The sequence below is a fragment of the Coregonus clupeaformis genome, chromosome 8 (genome assembly GCF_020615455.1).
Source record: "Coregonus clupeaformis isolate EN_2021a chromosome 8, ASM2061545v1, whole genome shotgun sequence".
Taxonomy (NCBI): Eukaryota; Metazoa; Chordata; class Actinopteri; order Salmoniformes; family Salmonidae; genus Coregonus; species Coregonus clupeaformis.
In genome coordinates, this window is record NC_059199.1 from 51,215,858 (window position 1) to 51,231,285 (window position 15,428).

General features: G+C 43.3%; 1 protein-coding gene across 2 annotated transcripts; it reads left to right on the top strand.

Moving 5' to 3' along the window:
* The first annotated feature begins 1,970 nt into the window (after window positions 1–1,970).
* Window positions 1,971–15,286, top strand: LOC121571912 (uncharacterized protein KIAA0895). Of its 2 annotated transcripts, XM_041883703.2 has the most exons (7): window positions 1,971–2,317; window positions 3,965–4,734; window positions 6,543–6,686; window positions 11,200–11,332; window positions 11,758–12,063; window positions 12,614–12,711; window positions 13,511–15,286. In XM_041883703.2, the coding sequence occupies exons 1-7, from the start codon at window positions 2,293–2,295 to the stop codon at window positions 13,667–13,669; spliced, it is 1,635 nt and encodes a 544-aa protein (XP_041739637.1). In that variant the 5' UTR covers window positions 1,971–2,292; the 3' UTR covers window positions 13,670–15,286. The 2 variants fall into 2 exon arrangements, with proteins under 2 accessions (XP_041739637.1, XP_041739638.1); XM_041883704.2 differs by lacking the exons at window positions 1,971–2,317; window positions 3,965–4,734 and adding an exon at window positions 5,263–5,396.
* Window positions 15,287–15,428: the final 142 nt, after the last annotated feature.

Consider the following 15,428-nt stretch of genomic DNA (forward strand, 5'->3'; position numbering starts at 1 on the left):
CATCACATATTTCACATCCCCACCTCTCTTCTATACAGCTCCATCATCGGCATACAAGGCCACACCCACTCCCTGTCCCACCTCCTTAAATATGTAATCTATCATCAGGGTGATAAACACCGGACTAACAACACTTCCCTGAGGAGTAACATTGTCCACTTCAAACCGCATTGACAATTCTGACCCCACCCTCACCCGTATGACTCAATCGAACAGGAACTCTATGATCCAGTTATACAGAAGTCCCCCAATGCCCAAGGCACTAAACTTGATCAACAACCCTTCCCTCCACATGGTATCGTAAGCTTTCTCAATGTCAAAATACACAACACTCATCACCTCTGGCTATATATGTACTAACTGTCACCAGGGCATCCATGGCAGACCTCCCTCTCCAGAAACCCACTCTGTGCTACGCTCATCAAACCCCTAACTTTCAAGAGATACATCATCCTACTCACTATCATCCTTTCCATAAATGTACACGTTGGGTGTCAGCGCGATAGGCCTATAACTGCCTGCCCTAGCGAGATCTTTACCTGATTTTACAAACGGCAACACCACCTCACTTTTCCACACAGCAGGTATCACCCCAGTCCTCCACACCTTATTATACAACCCTAACACTGCTTCCAACACACTCTACCATGCATGCTTAAACATCATCATATAACACACCTTATCTCCAGGAGCAGTTTGCCCACAGCCCTCCATTGCCCTTGTCATCTCAAACATAGAGAACTCTGCATCCATAGCTTCTCCTGACTCCCCTTTTCTCTTTAAGACATCTCCATGCTTCTTTAACTTTTCCCTATGGTCTCCTCTTACTCTCATCACACAGGTGCTCACATCTATGAACCGCTGCAAACGCACCACTTAGGGCATTTTACTTTTCTTTACTCGATACAGCTATGACGTTTCCATCTACCAACACTGGAATTCCATCAGTTTTATCCTTCCCCATCATTTAAAAAAACATTTTCCAAAGCGCACCAATTTCGGTCCCTCTACCAATAGTGGAGCAAAATTCCCGCCATGCCTCCACTTTGCCTGTCTTAATCGTTCTTCTAGCCATGCTCTCGTCCTTTCTGTCAAGCCATTCTTAAGTACCCGTAGAGTGGTCTGGAGTTCATCTGAAATGTACCATTATATTTCACATGATAAACTTTGATTTGATCGATGGAACAATCCAGCCAATGGTTAGGCGGCTGTGGTTTTGGCAGAGGAAACTGATTGGTCAAGACTCAGGAGTAAACGGTCCTGCCCCCACGAATCTCTTGGTAAGGTGACAACAGTGACAGAACTCAGAGTGCAAGCAGATTCAAAATCTGCAAGTGTATTTTTGATTCACAGCAGAATATTCATACTTGTAAATTGACTTTACGCTTGCAAGTCTTATTGAATGTATTCAAATGTCAAGTTACAAGTTTGCGACCGTTGTTAAATCTTTCACACGAAATTGCGAAATTAAATTACACATTTGCGAATCGTACTTGCAACCATGAATCATAATGTGCAACCACGAAATTCAGAATACAAACTCAGGTAGTTCTGTGCTTCTGTCATCATTATAATCCCATAATTCAAGTCCCTACCTTCAGTGAGAAATTAGGAGGAGGATGGAATTTGTGCTGCCTGGTTAAATTAAGCATATATATTTTTTATGCCATTGAGTCTGAGTCACAAATTTTAAACATGCAGAAATACATGGAATCAGATAAGTAGATATTGAATGAAGCCACATTTATGAAACAATTTGGTGGAATTTGTCTGAGGTTTGGTTAAAAAAGTTAAAAACATAATACAAGTCTGTATAAACTGTAATGACACTTTGGAATAATATTAGTTGCAAAAAATCGAATCTTGTCTTTTTACTGAAAACATTATCTCCCAGAAGCACAGTCGTTTATGTGTGACGTTGCACGGGCACTATGGAAACAGCTCTTAGTTTGTGTAATTTCGTTCTTCAGTCTCAACAGTACGGAACGACTGATGTCTGAGTGCTCAAAATAGAAGGACAAGATGCCTTCAACAAGGCTTTTCTTTTTGTGAAGACATTCTCAGCTAGCTGGTTATCTGCTATCATCGTTAGTTGACTGTCTAGCTTGCTAGCTAGCTAATCTTGTTTAGTTTGATCTAACTAGCTAGTTAGGTTAGGTTAGTGACAGTTGGCAAACTGGTTAGCTAGCTACATTAGCTAAGGTTACTTGTTAGCTTGCTAGCTACTTGTTTTTTTTTTGCTTGGGAGACGTTGTTGTCAAGAGGTGGTCCACAGAACAAAGACTCGAATCAATGCTCGAATCAATAAAAGTGACTGGTATGTATGCACTTTATCTGTGTATGACTTGAATTTGCTTGAATTAGCTAACATTAGCGTTCCAATCTGGTCAGAAAGCCAGCAACAACAGAGACACACTGAACACAGAAGTCTGAACTTCAAACATAAAATGCTTATAATAAGTTGTTCTGCATTTTCCACTCATTCTGAAACTGGCTGTTGTTTTGACACTCATTAATAGGATGTTTTTAATAATAATAATTTGTTACATTTCTTTAGCGCTTTTCATAGAATCTCAAAGCGCTTCAAGAGAAAAAAACAACAAGCAATATTATCATGACAGGTCAACAAATAGAGGCCAAGTCTTTGAAAGCTGCATCCTCCGAAGATGGGTAGGGTCAGTTTATGGCTTGAGTGGAGGGAGCTGGTCAGAGGATGGTAGATGATGGTGATGGAGTCTGCTGATGATCTTGTAAATACATTATAGACATTTTAGACATTATAAAGTTGTCATAACATACATGCTTAACTTTTCAAGCACTTTTCAAGAGATTCAAAGTCACTTTACATACACAAGATAATCAACAGCAGGATAAAAATCTATAAAATCACACATTAAAAAAAAGTAAGTATAAAAAAAGTACACCAACATTGTTATAACAAGTCTAACAATGCATTATAACTGTCAGTAGCCACTGTATTGCATTATTTGTCAGTACTGTACTACCTCAAAAATCTAAATCAAGCTATTTTGCAGTGCAGCAAGAACAGAATAGTGTAGCTAACATAATGTAGAACTGCAATATACACCTGTTGCTGTAATAAAGCAGAAAACATTGACATGGTCAAGGGATATTTATCCATTCTTAATGTATTTGTTCCATGACCAGCTACTGACTCATCTTTTGGAATGATTCAGCTTGGGTAATGTTATCTGAGATGGTTTGTTTTGAAATCTGTTGTTGCCATGTGATCTGCCGAAGCCCCGAAGTGGTTGTGTTGTTAGTGCAATGGTTGCATAGCTTCCACATCAGTGCTCCTGTCTGAACAAAGTAGTTATACACAGTGTGATGACGCTCCTGGTCATCCAGCCCATCTCACTGGAGCACAGGACACAAGGCTCTACACTAGGGCTGCTACCCTGTCACACTCTGGAGACATGATGGGAATAATTTGGTGACACACCTACATCATAACTGACTGTGCTTTGTGCATAGAGAAATCAATGAAGCATAGCTAATAGTCCCAATAAGGACTGCTGATACAATTGCTATAAAGCTGTAACTGGAGAGGTTGTCAGAAATGTCCATTTGGATATGTCCATTTAAGGTCTATGCACTGTGATTCTATGAAATGGAGGAGGATAGTAGCAGCCTTTATTGGCTTGGTCTGAGTGAGTCAGTGTTGCACTCCAAACCCAAACCAATGATATCACCCTCTGAGCTATTGAATAATCCTCTATTGGGTTCTGTAAACAACGCATGCACACATGACAGAATTCACAGAAGTCTAGCTTTAGAGCTGAACTGGCTGCAGACTGAAGAAGCTCCTCTGTCTCATTCTGTAAAAGGATTAGTCTAGGTACTGTTCAGTGAGTGAGTGAGAGAGATAATCTAAAATAAGCAAGCTGCTGCGTCAGTATTACTGACTCAACCCTTGGTCAGTCATCAACACTTGTTGTTTCAGAAAGGCTCCATTGGCCATCGATGGAGCAGTCTAAGAAGTACCTCCTGAGCTCGACGTTGCCGGTAGAGATGGAGATCTCTAAGAAGTACTCAAGCCCCACGGTGCCGGACAAGCGGCCTCTGAGCCCCACTCAGGTGTGCCTGGAGAAGCTGTCGTCCAGCATCCTCAAGGACCTCTTCACCACAGGAACCAGCAGCTACAATGTGCTCCTGCAGGGCGAGGAGGAGGAGAGACAGAGCCCCAAGCACTCCCCGTACCGCAGACCCAAGAAGACTGTGAGATGTGCCTCTACATCCAGCAGGTCACACGATAACCACCACCATCCGTCTGTAACTCCTCTGTTACTGTTGGGCCAGCAGGGCAGCGGAGACACCAGGGACACCAGGCACTCCTCCCACCACCATGTCTTCTCCTCCGCCTCAGGGGGCTTCGCCAGTGGACCCAAGCCAGCCCACAGCATCACAGTCCTGGGTAGCACCATGAGCCTGTCCCCCCGCCCTGTCGCCCGGCCATGGAAGACCTGCTTTTCCAGCTCAACCCGTACCAAGCTGCCCTCGCTGCCCAGAGGAGGGGTGATGCGGGAAGGGGAGAACGCCGGAATCAAGAAGCTTTGCATCCTCACCGCCATCAAGCCGTCCAACGTGGAGAAGGAGAAGGTGAAGTTCTTCAAGTCGGACTTCAGCTACAATCCTCAGTTTGAGTACAGCAACCCTGTGTCTCCGCTGGTGCTGGCTCGCCACAACAACGCCTCCGACCGCTTCCTGACACAGGTGAGACCCATGTCAATGAATTAATAGTGCTTTTCGGGCCATTTTAAACCATAAATCTCCCTACACATCAGCTATAACAGTGGAGAGGTGAGGAGTGAATTATCATGCCAATTACTGTTACAGGTAAGTCTAAGGACAGGACAGGTTTTATACAACTAAGGCAAGAGGTAGACTAGGCACAACAAACAAACAGTAAGCACTTCCAGAGGTCGGTACAGGTGACCTACCCTGTCCTAAACCATGTCCCAAGTGCCCAAGGCTACTGCTGAGTCGGCTGATTTTAGATAGCGAGGCACATTGTGCCAGGGGTCAAGCCCAGAGCCTGGGGCCAAGAAATGTCTCTGCCAAACCTCTTATTCTCCCAGGACTGAGCTGAAGTAAATCTGCCCACTTACTGAAAGCCACGCAGCCAGGCAGCAGACAAACCCTGTCAGACAAGCTTGGATAGATTAGTTGGGGGGGGTGCTTTAAAACTCCAGCACACCAGTCAGGGGGTGGAAAGAGACATCAGTGCTCTCTCTGTCTGAGCTGTAGGATTGAGGTAGAAAATATGCCTTTGTGCACTCTCTATCCACATTAGTATTTATCAAATGGCTATCCACATTAGCCCTTATTCTGGGCAGATAGCCAACAAGCTACTCTACCGACAGATCAATAGCTGAGTGAGTATGTTAAAAGTTATGTTGTGATTACCCCAACAAGAGAGACAAGAGAAATCAGTACCTTACGCAATAGTTAGCGGAGCTACAAGAATGAATTGAGGGACAAATCAATTTCCAAGAAAATATGCTTTTAAGTACTACTGTAAATCATAGTGATTGTACTAGATAGCCTGCTGTCTAACATATAGTTCAGGAGAATTAATAGAATGTAGTCTGGTCTAGTGTTTCTAGTGCTGTCTGAACTTAATAGCAACCCCTAAGGTGTTCTGTTGAGTGCTAGCTACCTGGGTAACACTAGTATACTGATAGGAACCTATGGCAGCCTCTTTTGTTGAATGAAGTCTACAGAAAATGCAGGTAATGTGATCCTGTGGTGGACATTGCCCTTTGTGCTATCATGTTTTCTGTCTTCCACTCCTGGCACTAGTATCGTTTTACAGATTCCCATTGTGTATAACTGTGTGGCCATTCTCTACACTGATGTAGAATAGGACCCCTTTTTTAGTTTGATCCTCAATGCTGACAATCAACTGTTATTAAACTTCAAAACGATGAAACACTAATCTGCCCAACTTCATGTTGATTAGGCTACCTCATGCAGTAATCCTAACCCTGATAAGTTTCAGGAACAAATTTACACTATGTGACTTCAACAGCTAATTGTACTATTGCGTAACAACTCCAGTTAGTGTACATTTAACAGAACTGACTCTACTTGGTCTCTGTGGCGTGTGTGCTGGGGCGAGAGAGAGGATGATCTCTGTAATGATCTGTAGGGAGTAGGGACTGTCTCTATTAGGCCTATTCCACAGCCCTGACCACACCACAGAGAGAATGGAGAAAGCACTGACCTGTACTGCCCTGGCCTTGTCACCGGACAAAACTTCTCCAAGTGCTATTCCTAATAGGGAGCTATTTATATAGCCTAATCATAGATAGCTCTTTGCTATGCAGTATTTCCCTCCAAACAAATCAACTGAAGGATTACTCAAGTTCTTGTTATTTTCCTCAATATCAACTCAACACAAGTTGCACTCCTGAACTGAATCAAGCCTTTATAGCTGTATTCTTACCAAGAAAACACTTAAGTCCATCATTAGATTTTACCATAATGTATTCTGTCATGGTGTTTCTCTCCCCCTACAGGCGGTGCGTATCATGGAGTTGGCCCTCCAGAAGTATGGGAGCTATGAGATGTTTGAGCAAGCCACAGGGGGCAACCTGCTCACCAAGTGTCGTATCTGGTACCTGGTCAAGAAGTACATGGAAAAGGAGGGCTGTATTGGGGAGGTGAGAGGACATGGACCAGCTGGAGTAATCTGATTCCAAATCTGTGGTCAAGGGCAACTTTTACCTGGAGAAAGGTATAAGATACCCCTTACCACAGATCCAGGGTCAACTACAGTGCCTTCAGAAAGGATTCACACCCTTTTTCCACATTTTGTTGTGTTACAGCCTGAATTTAAAATGGATTAAATATCGATGTTTTTGTCACTGGCCTACACACAATACCCAATAATGTCAAAGTGGAATTATGTTTTTAGATATCTTGTGTCAATAAGTATTCAACCCCTCTGTTATGGCAAGACTTAATAAGGTGAGGAGTAAAGATTTGCATAAAAGTCACGTAATAAGTTGCATGAACTCATGCCGTGTGCAATAATAGTGTTTAACATGTTTTTTTTATGACTACCCACACATACAATTATCTGTAAGGTCCCTCAGTCGAGCAGTGAATTTCAAACACAGATTGAACCACAAAGATCAGGGAGGTTTTCCAATGCCTCGCAAAGAAAGGCACCTATTGGTAGATGGGTAAAAAAAAAAGCAGACATTGAATATCCCTTTGAGCATGGTGAAGTTATTAATTACACTTTGGATGGTTTATCAATACACCTAGTCACTACAAAGATACAGGCCGTCCTTCCTAACTCAGTTGCCGGAGAGGAAGGAAACCGCTCAGGGATTTCACCATGAGGCCAAGGGTGAATTTAAAACAGTTACATAGTTTAATGGCTGTGATAGGAAAAAACTGAGGATGGATCAACAACATTGTAGTTACTCTACAATACTAACCTAATTGACAGAGGGAAAAGAAGGAAGCATGTACAGAATATAAATATTACAAAACATGTATCCTGTTTGCAAAAAATGTGGCAAAGCAATTAACTTTTTCTCCTGAATACAAACTGTTATGTTTGAGGCAAATCCAATACAACACATTACTGAGTATCACGCTCCACATTTTCAAGCATAGTGATGCTTGCATCATGTTGTGGGTATGCTTGTAACCATTAAGGACTGGGGAGTTTTTCAGGATAAAAAAGAATGGAGCTGAGCACAGGCAAAATCCTAGTAGAAAACCTGGCCAAATATACACTGGAGTTGCTTACCAAGAAGACAGTGAATGTTCCTGAGTGGCCGAGTTACAGTTTGACTTAAATTTACTTGAAAATCTAAGACCTGAAAATGGTTGTCTAGCAATGATTAACAACTAATATGACGGAGCTTGAAGAATTTTGAAAATAACAATGTAATCGCTGCCAAATGTGCTTCTACAAAGTATTGAATCAGGGGTGTGAATACTTACACTACCGGTCAAAAGTTTTAGAACACCTACTCATTCAAGGGTTTTTCTTTATTTTTACTATTTTCTAGATTGTAGAATACTAGTAAAGACATCAAAACTATGAAATAGCATTCTCTCAACCAGCTTCACCTGGAATGCTTTTCCAACAGCCTTGAAGGAGTTCCCACATATGCTGAGCACTTGTTGGCTGCTTTTCCTTCACTCTGCGGTCCGACTCATCCCAAACCATCTCAATTGGGTTGAGGTCGGGGGATTGTGGAGGCCAGGTCATTTGATGCAGCACTCTATCACTCTCCTTCTTGGTAAAATAGCACTTACACACCCTGGAGGTGTGTTGGGTCATTGTCCTGTTGAAAAACAAATGATAGTCCCACTAAGCCCAAACCAGATGGGATGGTGTATCGCTTCAGAATGCTGTGGTAGCCATGCTGGTTAAGTGTGCCTTGAATTCTAAATAAATCACAGACAGTGTCACCAGCAAAGCACCCCCACACCATAACACCTCCTCCTCCATGCTTTACGTTGGGAAACACACATGTGGAGATCATCCGTTCACCCACACGGTTGAAACCAAAAATCTCAAATTTGGACTCCAGACCAAAGGACAAATTTCCACCGGTCTAATGTCCATTGCTCTTGTTTATTGGTGTCCTTTAGTAGTGATTTCTTTGCAGCAATTCGACCATGAAGGCCTGATTCACACAGTCTCATCTGAACAGTTGATGTTGAGATGTGTCTGTTACTTGAACTCTATGAAGCATTTATTTGGGCTGCAATTTCTGAGGCTGGTAACTCTAATGAACTTATCCTCTGCAGCAGAGGTAACTCTGGGTCTTCCATTCCTGTGGCGGTCCTCATGAGAGCCAGTTTCCTCATAGCGCTTACATTTTACATTTACATTTTAGTCATTTAGCAGACGCTCTTATCCAGAGCGACTTACAGTTAGTGCATACATTTATTTTTTTCATACTGGCCCCCCATGGGAATCGAACCCACAACCCTGGCGTTGCAAATGCCATGCTCTACCAACTGAGCTACATCCCTGCCGGCCATTCCCTCCCCTACCCTGGACAACGCTGGGCCAATTGTGCGCCGCCCCATGGGCTTGATGGTTTTTGCGACTGCAAAGTTCTTGAAATGTTCCGTATTGACTGACCTTCATGTCTTAAAGTAATGATGGGCTGTCCTTTTTCTGTCATTATTTGAGCTGTTCTTGCCATAATACAGTGGCTTGCGAAAGTATTCACCCCCTTGGCATTTTTCCTATTTTGTTGCCTTACAACCTGGAATTAAAATAGATTTTTGGGGGGGTTGTATCATTTGATTTACACAACATGCCTACCACTTTGAAGATGCAAAATAATTTTTCTTGTGAAACAAACAAGAAATAAGAGAAAAAAACTGAAAACTTGAGCGTGCATAACTATTCACCCCCCCCCAAAGTCAATACTTTGTAGAGCCACCTTTTGCAGCAATTACAGCTGCAAGTCTCTTGGGGTATGTCACTATAAGCTTGGCACATCTAGCCACTGGGATTTTTGCCCATTCTTCAAGGCAGTTGGATGGGTTCCGCTGGTACAGCAATCTTTATGTCATACCACAGATTCTCAATTGGATTTAGGTCTGGGCTTTGACTAGGCCATTCCAATACATTTAAATGTTTCCCTTTAAACCACTCTTGTGTTGCTTTAGCAGTATGCTTAGGGTCATTGTCCTGCTGGAAGGTGAACCTCCGTCCCAGTCTCAAATCTCTGGAAGACTGAAATAGGTTTCCCTCAAGAATTTCCCTGTAATTAGCGCCATCCATCATTCCTTCAATTCTGACCAGTTTCCCAGTCCCTGCCGATGAAAAACATCCCCACAGCATGATGCTGCCACCACCATGCTTCACTGTGGGGATGGTGTTCTCGGGGTGATGAGAGGTGTTGGGTTTGCGCCAGACATAGCGTTTTCCTTAATGGCCAAAAAGCTAAATTTTAGTCTCATCTGACCAGAGTACCTTCTTCCATATGCTTGGGGGGTCTCCCACATGCCTTTTCGCGAACTGCAAACGTGTTTGGTTATTTTTTTCTTGAAGCAATGGCTTTTTTCTGGCCACTCTTCCGTAAAGCCCAGCTCTGTGGAGTGTACGGCTTAAAGTGGTCCTATGGACAGATACTCCAATCTCCGCTGTGGAGCTTTGCAGCTCCTTCAGGGTTATCTTTGGTCTCTTTGTTGCCTCTCTGATTAATGCCCTACTTGCCTGGTCCATGAGTTTTGGTGGGCGGCCCTCTCTTGGCAGGTTTGTTGTGGTGCCATATTCTTTCAATTTTTTAACAATGGGTTTAATGGTGCTCCGTGGGATGTTCAAAGTTTCGGATATGTTTTTATAACCCAACCCTGATCTGTACTTCTCCACAACTTTGTCCCTGACCTGTATGGAGAGCTCCTTGGTCTTCATGGTACTGCTTGCTTGGTGGTGCCCCTTGCTTAGTGGTGTTGCAGACTCTGGGGCGTTTCAGAACAGGTGTATATATACTGCGATCATGTGACACTTAGATTGCACACAGGTGGACTTTATTTAACTAATTATGTGACTTCTGAAGGTAATTGGTTGCACCAGATCTTATTTAGGGGCTTCATAGCAAAGGGGGTGAATACATATGCACGCACCACTTTTCCGTTAAACAAGTTATTTTTTTCATTTCACTTCACCAATTTGGACTATTTTGTGGATGTCCATTACATGAAATCCAAATAAAAATCCATTTAAATTACAGGTTGTAATGCAACAAAATAGGAAAAACGTGAAGGGGGATGAATACTTTTGCAAGGCACTGTATCTATCTTTTGACTGGTACTGTATTTCTGTATTTCATTTAAATACATTTGCAAAAATTTCTAAAAACATGTTTTCACTTTGTCATTGTAAGGTATTGTGTGTAGATGGGTGAGAGAAAAATAAATATTTAATCAATTTTTTTTAATTGTTCCTCCTAAATCTCCCAAAAGAACAAACCCCCTAAGATCACTATAATTACAATTCTGCACACCCCAATCATAACAATTCCCTCATATGATGTAGCCGCCACATAGTAACCCCATATCCTGCTACGGTACCGTATCGCTTATTAAGGTAGACGTTTCTTAACTACCTATCTCTATGTGGTGTCTTTGCCAGATAGTGCTCCATATAAAGTGAGTCTCAACATCTCTCCTTCTCTCTGTCGTCAGATAGTGGTCAACGTGACAGACGACCTCCTCTCCAGAGCGTCCATGACGGTGGTGAACAGCCGTCCCACTCTGACCATCAACATTGCCACAGCCCGGGAACACTGGCTGGAGGGCATGCTTCGACACGAGATCGGTTGGTACTATAACTCCATTATACCTCTAGGGGTGCGTCGTTTTGTCAAGTGGTGCACATATCCCAGTGTTTGTTCCAGTATTACACCCACACAGTAATGTATTTCAAGGGTGACATAATGCACACATTTGTCCTGGATCAGGGAGAATGGGTCAGGAGAGCTAGGTGCAAAACATGTATTGGTTGATAAGAGGCACTTCCGCAACCACAGCACATTTATATTAACACAATCATTACTCATGGTCCTGGTCCACTCAATACTGAACTTGCTGTTCACGCACAGTAATTCACCGGCCCACTAGTCAGCTCTGCTGTACTCAGCGGCACTGTTATTTCTTCTAGGATGAGGTCAGCTTGGGTCTCTTCACCCTGTTGGTGCAATATAGCCACTGTGATCATTTCCTGTGTCTGTGCCCTCTTCCTAGGCACACACTACTTCCGGGGCATCAACAACGCCCAGCAGCCGTGGAACATCGTAGTCGGCAGGAAGAAGCACAATCTCCGACCTTTGAACCCTACGGAGGAAGGGCTGGCCAGCATCCACTCTGTCCTGTTCCGTAAGGACCCTACCCTGTGGAGGGCTGCCTTACTCTACTACACAGTGTACCAGGCCAGCCGCATGTCCTTCTCTCAGCTGTTCCACAGCCTGGGACGCTTCGTCCAGGACCCCAACACACGCTGGGACTACTGTGTACGAGCCAAGAGGGGACAGACCGACACTGCACAGCCAGGTAACTAACACAGACACAACCTTTTGTTCACACGCCCATACAGATGTAGTATCTTAATTTGAGCCGGTTTGCTACAGCAGGAAAATAATCTTGCAGCAACAGGAAATGTGAATTATTATGTTGATTATAATTAATGGACATTTTTGTAGGGGTTGATACATCTTTCGTAAGGGAAAATCAAGTCTGACATTTTTAAGTATAAACTGCAAGCTTCAGAAGCCTTTTTAAACCTCAAATATACTACACGTTTTAAATGTTCTGCATTGCATGAAAGTTCTCCTGCAACTGGGTAATCAAATTAAGATCTTACATCTGTACATAGGCATTCCTGCATGCAGCCACACACCTATCTCTTACTTTAGCTTTTCCACCTACTGGAGTCAGCATTTTCTACCAGGCCTTGGGGGTTTTTAAGTTCAGATGTAATGAATGTGGACTTGGCTGTTTCAGTACGTACTGATGTCATCTCCATGGGCTTGTGGTTGTATATTTCAGGTTGTTTGAGGACGTACTGATGTCATCTCCATGGGCTTGTTGTTGTATATTTCAGGTTGTTTCAGTAAGGACCAGGTGTACCTGGATGGCATCCTGAAGATCCTGAGACACAGAGAGAAGATTGACTTCCAGCTGCTCATGTCCCTGGGCAAGGTGCGTAACAGGGGGTCTGTTTAGTGTGTCAGACTAGGACCCGTAGACATAGCAAGAGTAGGTTTATCAGGAGGCTGCCAAACCGGCTAACAAGGTCACCAATTATTATTCTATGATCTGCATCCTATGGCTTTTTGTGCATAATTATTATTTTTCAAAGGGTTTGCATTACACTGCAGACAGGAGACACAAAGGCAATATGTTTGATGTGTTTGACTGCACAGCTTTCGTATCGCTCTCCTCTCTTCCTCTTTCTCCTTCACCATAACGACAATGCTTATTTGCACATGAAATTGAATGAGATGCCAGGCTGAATAAGCTTACGTAACTACAGCTGTATGAGGAGAAAGCAGAGCAGACCATGTTATTCTGCCTGAGAAGAAGAATGACTTCAGGCATAGAGAGGGAACACATGACTCAATGTGTTTCACACAGATGGGCTTACAGTGTTACTGCTGTCTGTTTTAGGCATATCTGTATAGCACAGGTGGCCAACCCTCCTAGAGAGCTACTTGGTATGCAGGCGTTTATTCCTGCCCTGCTCTAGCACATCTGATTCTACTAATGAGCTGCTCATCAGAGCATGGATTCACAGTTCCAGGTGTGTTAGAGTAGGGCTGGAACAAAAGCCTGCCAAGAGGCGGTTTGGCCAGTGGCACTCCCTGCAGAATAGAAACCTGCTTTTATTACATTAGCACAAATTCGATCTTGATTGTTTCTGTCAGTCTGACGTTTTTGTTCGCTTGTTCTAAAATACATTAGCATGATCTTGATTGTTTCTGTCTGTCTGCTTGCCCAGGTGTCGTACGAGGACGTGGATCGGCTGAAAGGTCTGGCGCAGATGGAGCACGTGAGGATACCTCACTTCCTGCAGGACACGGCGTGCTACGCTGAACAGCTGGAGAAGATCATGGAGGTCAACCAGCTGACTGACGAGGAGCTCAGGGTGCTCATCTGAGACATGGTGGACTAGAGGAGGGCCTGCACACTCAGTTACTCCTACACATAGCTTTTATAGGTTAACAGCAACCTGACCAAGATCCATTTGGGATCTAAACGTTTTGTATATAACAAAGGCATAGAGGTTGTTATAAGGTTGTTATAAAGGTGTGTGTTGGAGTAAGTGAGTGTGTTGGTTCTTCTGGCCCGGTACCCCATGAGAAGTGACTCTACGCTCTTCATCTGAGCATGCCCAGAAAGAAGTGACCCCTGACCCTCCAGCATGCCACACCTCCACCGAGCTACTGGGCTACCGAAACCTCATTAAAGTCAGTGACATCATCCACAGTGACAACCCTTGCATCTTTCACCGCCACTACCATCCCCAACAGGCAAAATGGCATTTGATGTCATGATGATGTAATTTCCTGGTTGTAAACTGGTTTTCCACCACCTATGGTAGTTGTGTGATGTGACATGACTTGTGCAGAGTACTGTATTGTATGTAGGGTTTCCCTCTCCATCTCGCTCACCTCTCCATCTCTCTCCATCTCTCCATCTCTATATCGCTCTCTTGCACCCCAAAGCTAAGTGTACTTCTATTTTCAATCTCCAGTTCCAAAGACCAATGGGTTCCTATACTAATGTTTCTAAACAGAGTTTTACTGTGGACTTGGTTGGTTGCTGTTGTGATAGTTGATGTTCAGGGAATTACCCATGAACCAGAGAGTGTGTGTGTTTGTCAGGATCGGGCTGCAGTGAGAGACATACAGGAGAGAGATGGCTATGGTATCATAAAAGCACAACACTGATTTATGATGTGCCAGGTCACAGTGGAGAAAGGCATGTGGAAGAGGCAACCTAACGAAGCACAAGACAGCAGCATAGTGCTGAGATAGTAGAATTGGGATAGCATAGAAATGCATTGTGGCTCATATGTATTTGTGCCCCGTTGACATATCCAGCAAGAGGTTACCTTGGTGCAGCAGCATCAATCCCTACAAACACACCCACAGTCTTAAGATTTGCACTTTTCTCTCCAGCATTTATAACCTTTCACCTATGAACTTTGAACTGCTTTGTTTCTGGCAGTTTCCTTAGAGATAACCTTACAACCTTACATTGATGAACTCTCCTTGCTGCATTTTAAATCCAACCAATAGGACTAGTGTTTTTAAAGGCACAGTGCAACATAATATTGTACTGTAATGTTTTTCTCCTTTTGGTCAAACATGATTGACAGGTTGTTGATGTTCTTGCTTTTGGTACCTGTTTTGAGAACTGAACACTGTGATATTTGATAAATATGGTTATATTGACACTTCCACCTAGCCTGGTCCTAGATCAGTTTGTGCTGTCTTGCTAATAGTAATTTCCAATGACCATAGGAGTTGGCAGGACAGCACAAACTGATCTGGGACCAGGCTAACTTTGACCTGATGTAGGTAGCATGTTTGCTGCTGCTATTTTACCACAAATGGCCCTGGGTATGATCCAACTGTATGATGAGCACTGGTGTTTATAAGTTATGTTGCACTATATATTGTATTGTACTGTAACTGTACTGTATTTTAATACCTCCTGGTGTTCACTGAAGCCCTGGGAAACCCTAATAAATTGGATCCATCACCTTGGAGACTTGGCTTTGTGTCTCTGTCTCAATCTGGGGCAAGAGGTGTTGCAGTCACCTTGTCCCATTCATTCATCTCCGGTTTTGCTGTGAAACTGGACTCCATTTATTGGCACCTACAAGCACTGACATTTTTACATTTTAGCAG

Coding starts and splice junctions, on each gene's coding strand:
- LOC121571912 (XM_041883703.2), top strand. CDS start 2,293: ATGCTCGAATCAATAAAAGTGACTG. Junction 2,318..3,964: donor CGAATCAATAAAAGTGACTG/GTATGTATGCAC, acceptor TTGTTGTTTCAG/AAAGGCTCCATTGGCCATCG. Junction 12,064..12,613: donor GACCGACACTGCACAGCCAG/GTAACTAACACA, acceptor TGTATATTTCAG/GTTGTTTCAGTAAGGACCAG.